The sequence below is a fragment of the Artibeus jamaicensis genome, unplaced genomic scaffold (genome assembly GCF_021234435.1).
Source record: "Artibeus jamaicensis isolate MK-2021 breed Jamaican fruit bat unplaced genomic scaffold, CSHL_Jam_final contig_923, whole genome shotgun sequence".
Taxonomy (NCBI): Eukaryota; Metazoa; Chordata; class Mammalia; order Chiroptera; family Phyllostomidae; genus Artibeus; species Artibeus jamaicensis.
Window position 1 is genome coordinate 15,145,762 of NW_026522014.1, and position 18,217 is coordinate 15,163,978.

At 40.0% G+C, this 18,217-nt stretch overlaps 1 protein-coding gene across 1 annotated transcript; it reads right to left on the reverse strand.

Moving 5' to 3' along the window:
- Window positions 1–6,612: 6,612 nt before the first annotated feature.
- FERD3L (Fer3 like bHLH transcription factor) lies at window positions 6,613–7,101 on the reverse strand. The gene has a single exon (XM_037163926.2). The coding sequence runs from the start codon at window positions 7,099–7,101 to the stop codon at window positions 6,613–6,615; it is 489 nt and encodes a 162-aa protein (XP_037019821.2).
- Between the last annotated feature and the right edge of the window lie 11,116 nt (window positions 7,102–18,217).

Here is an 18,217-nt window from a genome sequence, read left to right on the forward strand (position 1 = left end):
CAGTAGCAGATTAAATGAATGAGTTTTGATCCCTGCGTTCATCAGTTGGGGGTGTATTCTTCCACTTAGAAAGATGCATATACCAGGGCTAAATGCTGGCAGTCAGCTATTCCAGACATAAAAAAAATTGGGAGATTTAAAAAATCTATTTTGTGTTTTCAGTTTATTTAAAAGCACTACATAACAAGTCCTGATCATTATACTGTATTTTAGGTTTTTACCCATTACTGTTGGTGGTATAGGTGATGCCTTGTTCATAGAGTCTTCATTGCCATAGAGTTGGAAGGGATATAACAATGATGATAATGATGGTGCTGTGTATTCTCATAGTAGTTATTGCTTACTGAGTGCTCACTATATACAATTTACTCTGCATACATATTTCAGTCAGTTCTCGTAAGAGCTCTATCAGATATGCATTATTATCCCTGTTTTAAAGGTGAAGAGACTGAGGGTCAACAAGGTTAAGTAACTTGTACCAGCTTCCATAGCATTATGTGATGTACTTGTGATTCAGACACACTGCTGACAAATTCCAAAGCTTGTGTTTATAAGCATGTGGTCATCAAAGGAAAGTTGTTTTCTCAAAATATCCACAGAAGATTATTTCAAGGCCTCTTTAAAAACTTCCACCAGTAGTCCCTCTTCCCAGGTCTGTGTGTGTGTGTGTGTGCATGTGTATAGAGACCGTATCCCTCTGTTGTAAGAAAAGCCCATGCCTACGCTTTTGAGGTCCTCAGTAAAAATACTAAATACTCATTTTTATATCATTTATGCTTAAATATAATAATCATATAATCATTTACAAGTAACTTCAGTCTCTAAGAATTTGGGCTCTGAAAGTCTTCACTGGGTGTAAATCTTAGCTTCACTATTTATTAGCTCATCGAGCACATGAGGCTATTTAACTTCTCTATTCCATAGTGTCCTCATCATTATGAAGGTAATAATATGAAGATAATGATATGGAGATAATAATATATCCTAAAGTTATTATGAGAACTTGACTATAAGTTATGTAAAGAACTAAACACAGCATTTAGAACATGTGCTTTCAGGTAAGCAAGCAGCAATACAGTATATATATATTATTATAGCTATTGCTACTACTATTGTAGATATTACTACTTCATCCAGAGTGAATAATCCAAGTACTTCATCCCATTGTCCTCCTTCATTCCATTTTTAGTTTCTCCAACATTTCACTAATCTATGGAATTAGATTAGTAAACATTTTACTAAATTATAGGACCAAATATAGTTCAAGATCTGACCAGTAACAAATACAGCTTGTGATTTTATTAAGTTTTGAAGCCACAAAATTATCTGCAACAAAATAATTGTGTAATCATACTCATTCATTCAAACATATTTATGTTCACCAACTGTCTCATCATTTTCATATCTCACAGGCATTCCTTTCCCTTTGAAGACTGGATAGCATAAAAAGCTGTCTCTAATAGCTGCTTGGAGGTCAGCTACTTTTGCCAGCTGCAGGTGAAAATCTCCCTCATGCAGCCCTAAATAGAAGGTTGTATAATTTGGCCCTTGAGGGAGCCAGACCACATCAGACTTTTATATAATTTATCATCCACAGAGTGGGTTAAGGTACTTTGATCTTTAAAAGCAGCATCTTTCCAAAGTCATGTGCTACTTACATGTGACCATGGGTCCTTCCTGGACATCTCGGTAGCATGCTGATTTTAATGAGTGAAGTTTTAGGATGGTACATCAATGATTCAATTTAACTGAGACCCTAGATCCTCTTGAAATCCAGTTGGGAAGATCAAATGAGAGAAAGTATGTAAATGGTTCTTTAAAAACAACAAAGAACTAAGTAACCATAGATGTTTTATTATAATAATTATATAATATTCATCAAACTCTTGATTTCACTAAATATTAAAGTTTCTTTGCCTTGTACAAAATTAAGGGTAGAAGTCTACCAAATATCAGCTTAGTGTTTTAAAATACATTCATATTGTTCTTTGCATTTCATTGGATTCCTTATAGTTATTTACAGGATGCATTTTAAGCATAGAACTAAAAATTTGTTGTCACAGAGAAAGTTGTGGTAATTTATAAACTTGGGTTTCTAGAGACTTGAAGAAGTTTTTCCATCTTTCTGGTATTTTATTTCTGTCAGTTTGCATTGCTTCTTTCCTTTCCTTCTCCTCCTCCACCAGGTTTGGTTTTGAGCTTTGGATTCAAAGAAACCCCAAAGTCAAAACAAAATGGTCAGAACTGCTGACTCTTGTTTTGTAACCTTTTTCAGTTCAGCATTCACAGGAAGAGGGCACAGACCAGAAATGGGGCCTTACTTCACCCAAAATGTTTGGAAAATTCAGAAACCTTGGACTGAACTTGGGCCAAGATATAGATATATACCAACACTTCAACACTTTTCTAACTCATTTAAACATAATTTAATGAACTTTCACCCTTCAAAAGTAGATTTCATACTTAAAATTTATTATTAATCTGGCAGCTATTTTTGATGAAAATTAAATAATCTAGTTTATATTTTGTATTAAATCAATCTCTTGGTATTTAAAGTTGCAGGTACACTTTGGAACCCTACTTGTAAATTGTATTTAGGTGTCTTAATTACCTTTGAAAAATTTTGAAGCTTTATAATTACATAAAATAAAATTATACTAAACTGTGCTTATTGAGTTTCAACTCAGAAGTTTTATAGCCATGTTAAAACTTTTTTACAATATAGTGTATTTATAATGAAATGCGGACAAATGCAATAATAAACACCAATCTGAGAGTCTCAATTGTGTGTTCACGCAGGAGTGATGCATGCTAGAATCATACTTGGGTCAATTTCCAGTGCTCATTTGGCCAGAATCTGTTTCCATATTGGGCAACTGTAACAGATGATCAACCTGGGGGACTGCCTATTGATGGCAATGGTTATTTTTACTTTCCCTGGAAAGCCCGATTATGTCTTTCAAATATGATTTCATTTAGATCTTTTTGGGTTTATATGTCTGAATACTAATAGTAACCTGATAGTTATGGGGAATTTAGTTTGAGACCAAAAGGCAGTTTTCAGTCAGCAAAGAGTGTAAACATAAATTGATTCCAAGCAACAGCTAAAATGGTGCATTCCAAGTGTCCAAATAACTTTAAGATTTCAAAAACGAATTATTATAATTTTCCAGAAGTAATTGACATAATTAGAATATTTTTAACTGGTAAAAAGTATTGAAAAACCAACGTCTACTGACATTTCTATCAATTTTGTTTAGAAGAAAATAAAGAATAAAATAATTTTTAACATGGGTTGTATATATACTAAAATAATGTATTAAAATATGCTGAATTTATGGATCTAACAGGAAAAATGAAAGCTATCGTGTTGCTTAGTTGAATGTCAAAATATGAAGGTGCAGTAGATTCATGTTTGAAATCCAGACCATTTGGTGTTACCTTCAGGGATAATTTGGTGTAAGGAGAAAAACCGACCCATTCTTTGTGTTTCTGATTCTTACCTGGCTTCACATTATTCTATTAATATGATGATTTTTAAAATGCCTTAAGATACTTTGTATTTTACCTTCCAAACATATAAAACACTTACAAAGACAAAGCATTTATAAGCTCTAACAGTTTTAAGAATTGTGAACATCATTCTACTAATAATAGGGAAATACCTTTTTATTTGGAAATTCTTCAAGTATTCTTTACTATGCTGAAGAGATATTCACTCTAGGATATTATGTTCTCACTAAGAATCTAACAGAATGGTTTGGAATACGAGGGAGAGGCTTAAGGGTGATGGTCGTATTAAGTGAAATAAGCCAGGCTGTGAAGGACAAATACCATATGATGTCACTTATAAGTGGAAACTAATCAACAAAACAAACAAGCAAGCAAGATAGAACCAGAGACATTGAAATAAAGAACAAACTGACAGTAACCAGAGGAGGGGAGAAGGATAATAGCGGAAATAGAAGAAGGGCCATCAGGGAACGTGTATAAAGGACACATGGACAAAGCCAAAGAGGGTATGTTTGACGGTGGGAAGCAGGGATGGCTGGGAGAGGGTGGTGGTGGTGGGGGGAAACTGAGACAACTGTACTTGAACAATAAAAAAAAGGTGATGACTGTATTTATTCTACAGAACCCAGTGATTTTTGAGATCCTTTGTCTACAGTTTTTTTAATTCTAATTTTCAAAGTTGGTTCTTTCAACAAAGTATTAATGACTCATAGAGTTGAACCATTTTTTACTTATTTGAAACTTGCAGACTTTTTAATAAATCATGTTTAGGTTTCAGGACTTTAAGTGGGAGAAGAAGAGATGCTTTTACAGTCTCTTTCAGTTTCTAACCCATTCACACTGTATGTAAAATATCAACACCTTTTTAACAGAATAAATGAATAAGTAGATAAACATGAGGGATTGACGTAACAACTAGCACTCTATAAGTTGAGATGTACAACACTATTTGATAATTAATGAGAAATAATTATTCTCCTTTAATCTATTGAAACGAATAACAAAATTTATCTTTAAAAATACAAATAGGCTAGTCTTAGAAGCTAAAATGTTATACTTTATAAAACTGATATAGAGGTCATTGTCAAAATTTCAGTTTATTTAATAAAAACACTGGAAAATTAAAAAAAGAAAAAGAAAAAGAAAAAGCATGGCCTGGTTTTGTCGTTTGGCCTTAGCTGGTTACATTTTTCTCTTTTACCTGTTCATCCTGACAATCTTGTCATAGAGATAGAAAATGAAATCCTGGTGAAAAGATACAGTCAAAGTAAGAAATCATCTTTGGGAAGGTGGTCATTTCAGAACTAATCCAGTTCCTATAGACAGGAGAATTAGGAAAAGTTTCACAAGGCATTTGAGAGACAGGCAGGTCCTCTCAGTGCTGGTGGGAGAGAGTGTGGAGGGGCAGAACCTACCTAGGACACAGTCTGGCCAGTGTAGCCGCCAACTTAGATGTTCATTTGGTGCAGAGATTTCACTTGTATGTAATATTAAGGAAATTATCACAGGCAGAGATTTATAAGAATGGTCTTTGCATCATTATTTATTTTTTAAGGAAACTATCTCAGTTATGCACTTGTAAAGGACTGGAGTTCGGTTGTGAAACATCAATGTGACAGTGAAATACAATAATCAAACTTAAATCATACTTAAAGTCAGAGGAAAACTGATCATTCCAAAACGCCGAGTGGGAAAAGATCAGTACTCAAAAGTGTCCCAAACTTGTTAAACATATTGATTTTATATCTGTATAGAGAAAAAAAGAGAGAAGGAAATAGGTAAAGATGCTGTGTGCAACGTGGAACAATTTAAATTTCCTTTTTTTTTAACCTTTGTTTTCCCAGCTTTCTAGGATAAGTATAATATTACTTCTTAGTATAATGAATTATATTTCTGAAAGCATGATAGGGACAGAGTGGGGGGTTGGGGGCTGAGTGGGAGTGGAGGCCCGGGGAGGGGGCGGGAAGGAGCAACAAAATGAAGTGTTGGGGACCGGATTCACCCTTCGGGATCACTGGATTTACAGTAAGACTGGCCCTGTTCACTCCTGTTCCTCTCCTCACCTACTGCTCTCTGAAGCACCCCAGTTCAGGTTTAGCAGGTCCCCAAGAAGGAAGAACAGGCAGAAAGTCCAAATGGGAGGCGGCCCCTCAGCATGGTCCTGCTTCAACCTCATCTCCAATGCACAGATTTTTGCAAAGCAGAGGACGGCGTCTCCTCCTTTGTCTGTTTTCCTTGCCTGTTCCTAGGTGCGGGTTAGACGGAAAGCTGTCGTCCTGCTGTAAAAGTGCGCGCTCAGGGGACCCAGCGCCTGGGAGGAGCCGCCCTCCCCTCCCCCGGCCCAGGAGACTGGGGAAGCGCTCGCCCGCAGCGAATGCCCTGGGCGCCCTGGGCCCCGGGGAGCTCAGCTGCCCCCGCCCGCCCACCTCCTTGTTAAATCGCGGGGGTAGAGGGCCTGGGAGGAGGGAACGGTGTGAGGCCGCCAGTCCTCTGGACCCCCCTGCCTCCCGCATCTTCTTTCCGTGTCCCTACGGGCCTGGATGACCGGAGGAGAGGCAGAGCCCCTGGGCCTCCCCGGAGCCCGCGCCCAGCGCCCCTCCAGGGTCTCGGCTCCGGGATCAGCTCTGCGCGCAGGCCTGAGCGGAGCGCCTGCCAGGGACGGCGCCGCAGACTCCCGAGGCTCAAAAAAAAAAGTCTATTTTTAATATCTAATTTTTTTAAATGTGAGAAAGAGAGATTGGACTGGATAGAAGCCCTCGAGTTCTGCCGCATGCGGAGAGGATTCACTTTCCACCCACCGCCGGCAGAAATTGCTTCTCGGTTCGCGCCTCGACGGCCTCTCCGGCTCTTACGGGTTTTGCCAGGCGCCGCCGGCCCGCGGCTGCCCAGCACACTCCAAGGAAAGCGGTCTCCTGTGTATTAACTCTGCGGGCACTGTGGGTGCTTTCCGGTTCCGACCCGAGCTCCAGAAGGGCCAGACTTTGGGTCTCGGAGCCTCCCTCCGGGCCCTTCGGCCGCGCCCGCGGCCGGGCCCTGAAACACCCGGAGCCCGCACGCGCCCAGGCGAGGAGGGAGCAGACGCGTCCGCCCCAGATCCGCTCAGCAGGTTTCCTTGTTCTTGCAACTCTCCAAGAGCTCGGTCATGAAGGAAATGTAGACGATGGCCAGGCGTAGCGTCTCGATCCGGGAGAGTCTTTTCTCGTACGCAAAAGTGGGCACCTTCCTCCGCAGCTGGTCGAAAGCCTCGTTGAGATTGAACATTCGTTTCCTCTCGCGGATGTTGGCCGCCTGGCGCTGGGCATAGGTGATCACCCGTTTCCTCTTGGGGCGACCCAGCAGGGAGGTGCCTCGACCGTGCTCCTCTTCCTCCTCCTCCCCCTCGTCTACTTCACCCTCGTCTTCCTCTGCATCCTCCTCAAAGCGCGCCAGACTCCTGGGCCTTTCCTCTTGGAGCAGAAGGCCTCGGTTCCCAAAGTGGACTTCGGGCGCGAAGTCACAGAGGAAAGGGTGCCCGGGGGAGGCGAGGGACAGGTCTGCGACGAAGTCCAGCACGGTGGCGTCCACGCAGCTCTCCGGATAGACCGCCATCGCGTCCTCTTGGCCCGGTGTCTCATCGGTTTCTCGCAGGGAGGGGCGAGATTAGTGGTCGGCTTCCTAACGGCCCTGAATCTGATGCGACAGCATCGACGAGGGGCTAGGGGACGTTAAAATTTATCACTAAACTGATAACAGGCTTAATCGCGTCCCTCCTCTCGAAACTGATGGAAGGAGACAAGCGTGAGCAAGCCTGGAAGACTCGCTGAGACCGGCCTCCAGTTCTGAGATCCGTTTCGCTGCGCCACCTGGGACAGTTCCTTCTTGGCAACTACCCCCAGCTCTTACCTGCTGTGCTTTTTGTGTCTCTCCTCACCCCGCGGCCAACTAATATTCCTCAGGCTCCTTAATTCATGTAGTTCTTTAATTTAGAGTTGGCTTTTCAAAGCGAGGATGTTTTCCACCTCTCTGGCTTCTCCTTGGCTTCCGATTCGGAGTTTTGAACCTTGCCGTCTGGCGCTGCCAATGAGTGTGAAACAAGTGCATGTGCTTTTAATGATGTCCTGAAGAGGGGCCCTGCCTGCGGGGGGGGGTCGAGGGGGGCTGTTTGTCTGGTATCCCAGTGCAGCGGCCACTGAAAGGCAAGATCTTCCATTAGCTTAAGTAAGCACGGCCGAGGGGCCCGGAGCACATTCCCCAGAGTCGCTGTTGGAACCCGCTTTCTCCTTCCAGGACTTTGTAAACATCTCTCCTGCTGTGTTACAAACCCTGACTTCGAAAGTCTGTTTTGTCGTAAGCAGCCTAACAATTCAGATACTTGACTTTCCTTTCCCTACCCTTATCTCCTACTCATGTAAAGGAGAGGATTTTACTCCCAGGGCAAAAGTTATGATGGCAATTAATTGAAAAGGGGACCCTCATCATATTTTCTCAGAGCTTGCTCTAGTGAATAATCCCAGCGTGTGTGTATGTGTGTGTGGGGGGGCATTTAGCGAACCCTTCCCAGCACCCCCCAAACAACTTCAGTATCCTTGAAAAAATGCGATTTACTTTTTGGTAAATCCATAGGTCCATTAGCCCGCCTTCTGTTGAAAAGCCTTTCGAATTTTAAATTGCTGATCGGTATTTGTGAACAAAGAAAAATTCTAACACCTCCATCTGGCTGATTTCCTTCATTGATCTGCACTACCCGACAAGACATAAGAGCAGAAACTAGACTTTATTGAATTCTATATATGGGAGATTTTTGGTTACCTTTAGACAATTTTTTACATAAAAAGAAAATTCAAATTTGGTATTATGAAAATAAAATTTTACTGATTTTGTATTATCTAATATTTTAACGAAGAAAGATTCATTTTTCTTCCTTTGTTCACCAGTAACTATAATTATTCAGTGTAGGAAATTTTAAGAAGACACTGTGGACAGAACACCTTGTTAGAAAATTATTTTAAAGATGTATTAGAAGACATAGCTGGGGGAAAAAAAGAGGGTGAGCAAACAGTTGCCTTACTTCAAGAGGGAAAAAAATCACCAAGCACATCAATTCCTATTAAGAAGGTAAGTTGCAACTTGATGCTTCTGTTAGTACATTGGACAGCTCCCAGACACGGCCTGTTTCTGACAGGTGAGCTAGCTCAGTTCCCTTCCTACATTCCCAGTGTATACTCCCAGATACCATTAAAGCAGTGCCATCTAGAATTCTTTTTTTTCCCTTTTTTAATCCACTGTGTCTTAGCTCCCCTTGCTCTTTGGTCTTTTAACTAATTTTATTTTTCCTTGCTTGTGTTTACTATTCACTCTCCAACTTTTTTTTTTGTGATAATGCAGGCAGAGAGGAATTGAAATGTACATTCCTGAAAGAGGTTAATGAGAATGAGGTCTTTTGATTGTGATTACTTATTTGGTTTTTACTAAATATCTAAAGAAAGGACTGAAAAATAAAAATGAATTGGACTTCCAACGGTGGCTGAGAAGTTAGTAAATGGGAGAGTTAATTTTTGTTTTGACAAGCAGTAACATACTTTCTAGCTCTTGTATAACTTAATGTGTTATTGGACAAATTTTACAGTTGATTTTTAGTTCTTAAATTTTTCTAATGACTTATGTTCCTTTTTAAATGCACACATATGTGGATTAAATACCTCATCTGGTAAGAATCTAGTTCAACAACAAAATACTTTAGGGCACCTAATGAAAGGAAACATGGTGAAAATTTAAATTTAAGACTTAATAAGATAAATGTCAGACACTATCATGAGATGCTAAAGAACCACTTTTCTTGGACTAAAATTCTTTATTATTTTATCCAAGGCAATGAATATTTCAACAAGTACACCACAAAAAAAGGCTGTGGCAAAATTAATGGAACCAAATGCATAATTGGTTTCAAATATTAACATTAAAATATTGAGAAATTTGTAAAAATGTCTTTGTAAGTCTTTAGCATAATTTAAAATCCTTTCTTTTTAATTTCATCATAAAATCCTAATATAGACACTTCTGTTTATACCATGATATTTTCAGTTTACCTTATAATGTCTTAATTCTGATGACACTATTAAAGCACGATGTTAAAATTTAGGTCATAATAATTGAATGTATTTTTTGTTGATAAATATAATCAATTATAGAACATAAATAAGTGAAAGTGTTTTCTCTGCCTATTTTGAAGCATCTACTTTAAAAATATTTTTGTTAATATTTGGTTCCTTAGTAAACATAAGTAGATGTTGTAAATTTATAAAATACTAAGTAGTTTCAAACACTTCATCCCATTGGAAGGAACCATTATTTTCATTTCTAGATTTGAAAGTTAAGGGAGAAATATTTTAAATAATCCAACTGAAGATTAAAGGTAAGTTCAAACTTGTCTCCTTTTAGTTCTAAGCCTATAATTTATAATTATTCAGTTATGTACATGGAGCATTTTGTAAAGAATTTGATAAACCCTCCATAAGTTTTGCTCAAGATGTTTCAGGACATGATCATGAGATAACAATTTTGCTTAGTTTGTTACCTTCTTTAACTATAGGCCATCCCAATTAAACATTAAACATTTTGTATATGCTATTTTCTGTGTTCAGAATCAAAGCAGAAAAAAATTACCAAGAATAACTTGAGGAGTAACTCTTATGGGGTCTGGAGAGTGGGATTGAGTGATAAGGAGAGAAAGGTAGACTTAAAAGTATCTACAGTAGAGCAGATGCCTAACTCTCCCAAATGTGTTAAACCTTCCCTCTACCTCCCTTTTTTCACATCCCTTCCTTTACTCTTGCAGAATCATTAATTTAGGAAAGTGATAAAGTAGAACAACAGCAGACTATTGTAATGTTTGTAGAGAGAAAGGTCTAAGAAACACTCCCTTAAGTCACACAATGAGGGGGCTGTGTCCTTCTCATTCAGTTTTAAATAATGTATGGTTTGTGGCCATGGCTGATTTTAGAATGAAAAGAATATATATACATCTACTTTATTTTTGTATTTCAGGTTGACTATTTTTGCAGTTGAGTATGTATTTAAAAATTTACCAATTATATATACAGCTTAATGAATCTTCACAAAATAAACATACTCATGAAACTAGTGCTCAAATCAAGAAATTGAGTCCTCAAGAAATTGGAGATAATGAACAAATGGATAAATCTTAACTTTATCGCTTGAAACTATTTCAGCCTCCTCCACAACATTGTACTCAGTCACTAGCCACTCTCCAAAGTACCACTCTCTGAGGTATTATTCCTGGCTTCTAAGATCAATTTAGCACATTTTGAGCATTATATAAACATAAACCATACTCTGTATACTCTTTTGTGGTTTCATTCAAGATTTTTAACTAGACTCATGTATATTATTTTCACTACTAAATGGTATTTCTTTGTGTGAATGTACCTTGTACTGTTGATGGGCATTTGGGTAGTTTCCAGTTTTTAGAAATTACAAGTTGCAACGATTTGGATATTGTACATATCTTTGGTGAGAGCATTTATACATTCCTGTTAAGCATATACCTACAAGTAGATGAGTTTATGTATATGTTCAACTTTAGTAATTACTAATAAATCACTTCCCCAAAACAGTTGCAACAATCTACACTGTCACCAGAGATGTATTAGAATTCATTTCTTCACATCCTTATCAAAAGTGAGCATTTCAAGCCATTCTGAAGATGTGCATTGTGGTTTTGGTTTACATTTCCCTGATGACAAATGAACTGCTCTTTAAAATATTAGTGTAATTAGGCTCTGGGTGAATTGCAAATAACTAGGGATAAGAAGAGGCAAAGTTCTTCGACAGAGCAGACTTCTACTCTGCGAAATGCTTCTCATTGTCAAAATCCATTCAAAAAAAGAAGGCAGCTGCCTGGAGAGGCTCATTTTTACCCTCATTTCCACCTATACCACCTTCTTTTTGCCATAGGGTGTTCCAGCAGAAATTGCTCAGTGTTTTCCAGTGTGTACTTACCCTTTGCCTCTTAGTGATGGGCCCACCCACACATACTTTAGTTGGACATTTCTACCCCACCACATTCACAGCAATGGGATACATGAGAAGCAAAATGTGAAAATTAAAGTTGCTCTTTTGAAGATGAAAACATTTGCCTTCCACTTGGCCTGTTACCCTCTTCCCACAGCCTGGAATGTGGGTACTTTGGTGGTGAGCTAGCGCTGACCAAGTAGACAAGGAATTCACTCCATGCCAGGGGTTGGATAAGCTTTTATGGGAAAAGACCAGATAGTACATATTTTAGGTTTTGCAGACTGTATGATCTCTGTCACAACTAGTCAACTCGACCACTGTGGTGTCAGAACAGCCGTAACTAATATATAAATGAGTGAGTGTGGCACAGTTCCAATATAATTTTACTTACAGAAGTAGGTGGCAGGCAGAATTTTGTTCTCAGGCTGTTGTTTGCTGACCGCTGCCCTGGAGGATGGCAGAGTGACAGAAGACGGGGTTTGTAGAGATCTAATGGAGTGAATTGCACCTCTCAAAGAGAGAACCTTAGAGGAAGATCATACTTCCAGCGTACACCAGCTTTCTCATTGCAGTGGTGTGTTTTCTGCTGGCAAAAAAAGATTACGCAGCTAGATATGCTACTTTGCATCTATTTTAAAGTATCATTAAAAAAACCACTTAAGTTATTAGTTTTAATTTTTTTTTGCCTCAGGTTTTTCCTATTCACATGAAATGTTTTTCCTCTTAATATGAAAGTTAGTTTTGGGACAAATCTATTTTCCAAATTTTTATTAGTTCTTACATTAGTTCTTGTTTGAACCCTCTCCAAATTCTTCACTTCTTTTTCCAAAAATTGTGGAAATTAGAGAGGTGTGAAGGAAAAAAATGTCCCTTAGGATGTTATAAACCACTACCCCTAAATAATTTCCCCCTTTCCCCTCATTTCCTATATTATATTTTGGCACAGTATTTTTAATAGTGACTTTCTTTTGAAATAAATATAGGTTTGATAGTCATCCATAAATCCATAAGTTCAGTGTACATTTAGAGTTTAACACTATATGTGTGGTTTAGCCATTTAATTTTTCAAAAATTTTATAGCATCATATCTTCACTTGTAATATAAGAGAAATCTTAATTTTTTAATATATTTTATTGATTATGCTATTACAGTTGTCCCATTTTTCCCCTTCACTCCCCTCCACCCTGTGTACCCTCTCCCACACACATTCCCCCTTTTAGTTCATGTCCTTGGATCATACTTATAAGTTCTTTACCTTCTACATTTCCCATACTATTTTTACCCCACCCCTATCTATTTTCTACCTACCATCTATGCTACTTATTCTCTGTACCTTGTCCCCTTCTCTCCCCCTCCCACTCCCCTGCTGCTAACCATCCATGTGATCTCCATTTCTGTGGTTCTGTTCCAGTTCTAGTTTTTCACTTTGTTTTTGTTTTAGGTGTGGTTGTTAATAATTGTGAGTTTGCTGTCATTTTACTATATATGTTTTTATCATCTTTTTCTTAGATAAGTCCCTTTAACATTTCATATAATAAGGGCTTGGTGATGATGAACTCCTTTAACTTGACCTTATCTGAGAAGCACTTTATCTGCCCTTCCATTCTAAATGAAAGCTTTGCTGGATAGAGCAATCTTAGATGTAGGTCCTTGCCCTTCATGACTTGGAATACTTCTTTCCAGCCCCTTCTTGCCTGCCAGATCTCTTTTGAGAAATCCACTGACAGTCTGATGGGAACTCCTTTGTAGGTGACTGTCCCCTTATCTCTTGCTGCTTCTGGGATTCTCTCCTTCATTTTAATCTTTGCTAATGTAATTATGATGTGCCTTGATGTGTTCTTCCTTGGATCAAACTTCTTTGGGACTCTCTGAGCTTCCTAAACTTCCTGAAAGTCTATTTCCTTTGCCAGATTGGGGAAGTTCTCCTTTATTAGTTGTTCAAATAACCTTTCCACTTATTGCTCTTCCTCTTCCCCTTCTGGTACTCCTATAATTTGGATGTTGGAACATTTAAAGATGTCCTGGAGGTTCCTAAGCCTCTCTTCATTTTTTTTCTTCATCCTTTTCTGTTTGGTTGTTTCTTTCTTCCTTCTGGTCCACTCCATTGATTTGAGTCCCAGTTTCCTTCCCATCACTATTGGTTCTGTGTACGTTTTCCTTTATTTCGCTTATTTTTCATCTAATTTGCAACCAAATTCAAGCAATTCTGTGAGCATCCTGATCACCAGTGCTTTGAACTGTGCATCTGATAGGTTGACTATCTCTTTGTCACTTGGTATTTGTTCTAAAGCTTTGATCTGTCCTTTCATTTGGGCCATTTTTTTTGTCTTGATGCATATCTGTTACCTCATGAGGGGCAGAGCCTTAGGTGTTCACTAGGGCGGGGCAACCCAGTCACTGGGTGGTGATGATGTATGTGGGGGCAGGGTCTGAGAGGAAACAATGGCGCTTGCTTCACTCTCTGTCAGATTTCAGTTCCTCCTGCCACTTCCCCCAAGCAAACTGGGCCTTACTGGTGCCGATTCCCAGGTGGGTGAGCTTGCGTAAGTTCTAGGACCTGGTGGGTCTCTCCAACAAATTGTCTTGTGAGGCTGGGAGTTTATTCTGCTGCTGCCTCAATCCCCACAGGTGTTTTCAATCAGTGGTTTGAGGCCTGATTTCCCGGCGCTGGGGGCCTGGGTTGCATGGTCTGTCTCACTCCCCAGTTTCTCCTGGTTTATCTGCGCATGAACGTGGGACTGCCCGGTCTGCCAGCCACCTTGTGAGCCTTGCTGAGTCTGCCAGATGCCTCCTGCATTTCCAGGGCCCACCTGCTGCCATCTTGCTTGCCTGGTCCACCAGCCACCACTTTTTGTGCTGTGGCCTCTCTCTGCCCAGCCTCCCGACTCCACCCCTCCTACTGGTCTGGGTGAATGAGTCTATTTTAACTCCTTGGTTGTCTGACTTCCGTATAATTCTGTCAGTACTGTTTTTTTTTTGTTTCTAAATTTTTGTTGTCCTTATTTTGGTTGTGTGAGGAGGCACAGTGTGTCTACTCCTCCATCTTGGCTGAAGAAGTCTTAATTTTAAGGTGGAACATATGACTGACAAAAATCAAACCAGTTTTAACCTTAAAAAGTGGACCATTTCATTTGGTTAAACCTAATATAATAAAGAACACTTCCACTTAATAAGAAAATGAAATTAAATATATTAGAATTCACATTATATGTGAATGTACTACTTGCATCAATATATACAAATTATAATGTTATTCCATTGTACACTAAATTTATTTTACCCTAAATTTTTAAAAAGTACAGTTTTTTCAATGAATTTTTATCAAATGCCTATGAGTGCCTGGTCTCTGTGATGGACTTAGGAGTTTGGTATACACTAATGGATGAGACAGGAAGCACAAACGATTCTTTATTGTGTTGAAGGTGATAGGTGCTATGGGAAAAATGCTTAGTGTAGGTGGGGACCATGAGTGCCGACAGGTGGGTGCAGGTAGCTATTTTTTAATAGGGTTATCACCTGAAAGTCTCATCAGAGGTGATGTTTAACTAAATACTGGAAGGTAGTAGGGAGGCAGTTAAGTGCACACCAAATGAGTGTCCAGGCAAAAAGAACCGACATTTCAGAGAAGATAAGAAAGAAGGACTCCCTGGATACCATAGAGGCCATAGAGGGACACCATAGAGGCCATGAGACAAAGAACCAAGACATGAAAGGAGGTGAGGTCCATGTGGTCCTGTGGGGCAGGGTTGTATCACATAGGGCCTTTTCAACCATTTACTGACATTGGCTTTTATTTGAGTAAAACAAGGATCCACTGGAGCCTTTTGAAGATTTACTTACTGTTAAAAAAACCTGTTTGGCTCGTGTTGAGAATAAATTCTACAGGAAACACAAAGGAGAGAGGGAGACCTGACCAGAGGGGTTTTACAGTCACCCAGGTTCAGAGCGGTTGCTGTGATACACAGTGGTTACATTGGGGATGTATTCTGAAGAACATTCAACCAGATTTGCTGATTGGATGGGGTGGGGGGAGAAATGGGTCAAGTCTAGTTGTTCAGACTAGGAACACCCAAGGTTTTGGTCTGAACAACTAGAAAAGGTGTTGTGATCAAAGAGAAGGGAAAAGCATATCTTGGGCAGCATGAATATCAGGAGATCAGCTTTGCATAAGTCAAGTTTAGTTTTATTAGATAGTCAAGTGGAGGCACTGAGGAATTTTCTCTCTCAGGGTAAAAGTCATAACCATGTCTTAAAAGGCACTATTTCACACAATACACTATTTTCCCCACACTACCTATGAGAGCGCCTGTCTTATTTCCCTCCTTCACTCTGCTTTAGTGATGTTGTTCTGTTTGCTCCTCCTCCAACGTGCAGATACATTATCTACCTCACTGCCTCTGCATTTCTGTTGCCTCTGACTGCAGTGCCCTTCTCCCAGCTATGCATCTCTTCCTTAGGTCCCAAGATAATGCCAGTTTACTAGAGAAGCACTTCCTGATGCCCTAATATAAACCTCTCTCTTCTGTCTTACACTCTCTACAGTACACAGATCTCTGACACAGTATATATTTACTTGTTTGCTTGTTAACGTTCAGTTTCCCTCATTGGAATATGAACTCCCAGTGGTAATTATGGAGGTGCACTGCTTGGATTTCTCTTTCAACTGCAAGGATTGCATTAAGCCAATATGCTCCTGCTGTGGTGCCTTAGGGACCTGCTGTACCATTTAAGCTGAGGCCACTCTCTTTCTGGTCAGCCTCCGCACAAAAGGAATACTACGGCCTGGCCATTCTACCCAGTGTGGGACATCTCAATAGGTAATATTGTTTATAACTTCCTATTGTGTTTGCTGGTTTTTTCCAGCTCTGCATCACAATTTGAGGTTCTTCCTGTGCAGATCCCATTCTTATTCTACTCCTCCTCCTTTTCTCTTCTTGTTCTTTTCTTTCTTTCTCTCTCTCTCTTCCTTCCTTCCTTCCTTCCTTCCTTCCTTCCTTCCTTCCTTCCTTCCTTCCTTCCTTCCTTCTCTCCTTCTCCTTCTCCTTCTCCTTCTCCTTCTCCTTCTCCTTCTCCTTCTCCTTCTCCTTCTCCTTCTCCTTCTCCTTCTCCTTCTTCTTCTTCTCCTTCTCCCTCCTCCTTCTTCTTCCTCCTCCTCCTCACCCCTCCTCCTTCTTCTCTCTTTTTTATTTTTTATGGATGCCATATCATTATGGCTCAAGGTCTTCCCAGCTGAATTATTTTTTTCCTTTATTTTTCACAGGAGTTACCATCCCTCTCCCAATAACAACAACAGCAGCAGCAACAACAAACAATAAAAAACCTCACTCTCTTCTAACTTGATATTAGTATCTCCTTTCCAGAGGATCTGAGCTTTCTAGGTTGCTACTAAGAGTATTCTGAAAAGTGTTAAGTAGGACTGGAATCTGAGGAGTAGATCACTTGCCATCATAGATGGTATGTAGGACACATAGTTCCTGGTACAAAGTGGTGGTCCAATTGGTGAAACTTTCACTGTTGGTAACTAGGGAGGATGTTCTAGTGGGTGGGATTATCCTGGGTGATGACATGCTGTAGGCTTTTGAAAAGTATGAGGGGTGCAATACTTTTAAGAACAATGAAGCTGACCAGCTCCTAAGAAGTTGCAATGATGTAGTGAATAGAGTATTTTAAAAATTTCAAGCAGTTTACAAATGATTTAAAGTGAAGTGTAATGGCAAGAAGTTCTTAAATCTGTCAGTGGGAGAGCAGGAGATGCTGGAAACCAAATTCACGACTCAGTATTTAGAATTGCTGAGCTTCAAAGATAGCAAAGGTCTTGTTAAGTGATGAGTTTTGGTGTCATGTGGACACTTTGGAGTCCTCAGACATCCACAAAAAGGAAGAGGAATCACCATCCTCTGATGAGCAGAAGGAAAGTATGTGGACTCAGGTGGTCCACTCTGGCACCTGTTGGCTGATTATGAATGAGGAGCATGAGGTTACCAGACTAAGACTTCTGGAAAGAAGGTTTGAAATACACAGTTAGGTAAACCTGCAAGACTAACCTGGCAGATATCTAAGGGAGGGTAGGACTTGGAATGGTGAGTAGAAAAGGAAGACAAGGTATACCAGTTGCAACCCCAAGAAGTACTGCAGAAATGGGGCTCCAGTTGGCTCTACTAATCTCTGTCTTCCACATTTATGCTCAAGAACAGACCAACTTTGAACCCTGGAGAAGTCACCATTCAACACTTGCATGGAGAGGAATGTATGTAGCAGAGTGAACTGTGGCATCTTTGGATATGCACTGCTATCTTCCTTCTAGAAAGGACTTACGCAGCTTCAGAAGTGCAGTTAGTTGACAGTCACCCTTTGCACTATAACTCCCCAATGTATTGCCTGAGCGATTGTCACATCTGCCTCAGAGTCCAATTCTCTCACTGCCTAGTTTTGCTTCCTCACTGATTTCCTTTCACAGGTGTCATATCTGTGTCACAGTCTGAACACTTTCTCGATCAGTTCTACTCCCACCTCTTTTATCTTCCATACACATCACACCACACACCTCCATCCCCAACACAGACATCAGCCTCTTCCATTCCTAACTGGGTCTCAGCATCTGCTTCCTGGAGGAGGACCCAAACTGACCTACTCCATGAGGACAGGGTGTCATCTTTTTTATCTCAGCGGAATCCCCAGTGCCTTCAGCAG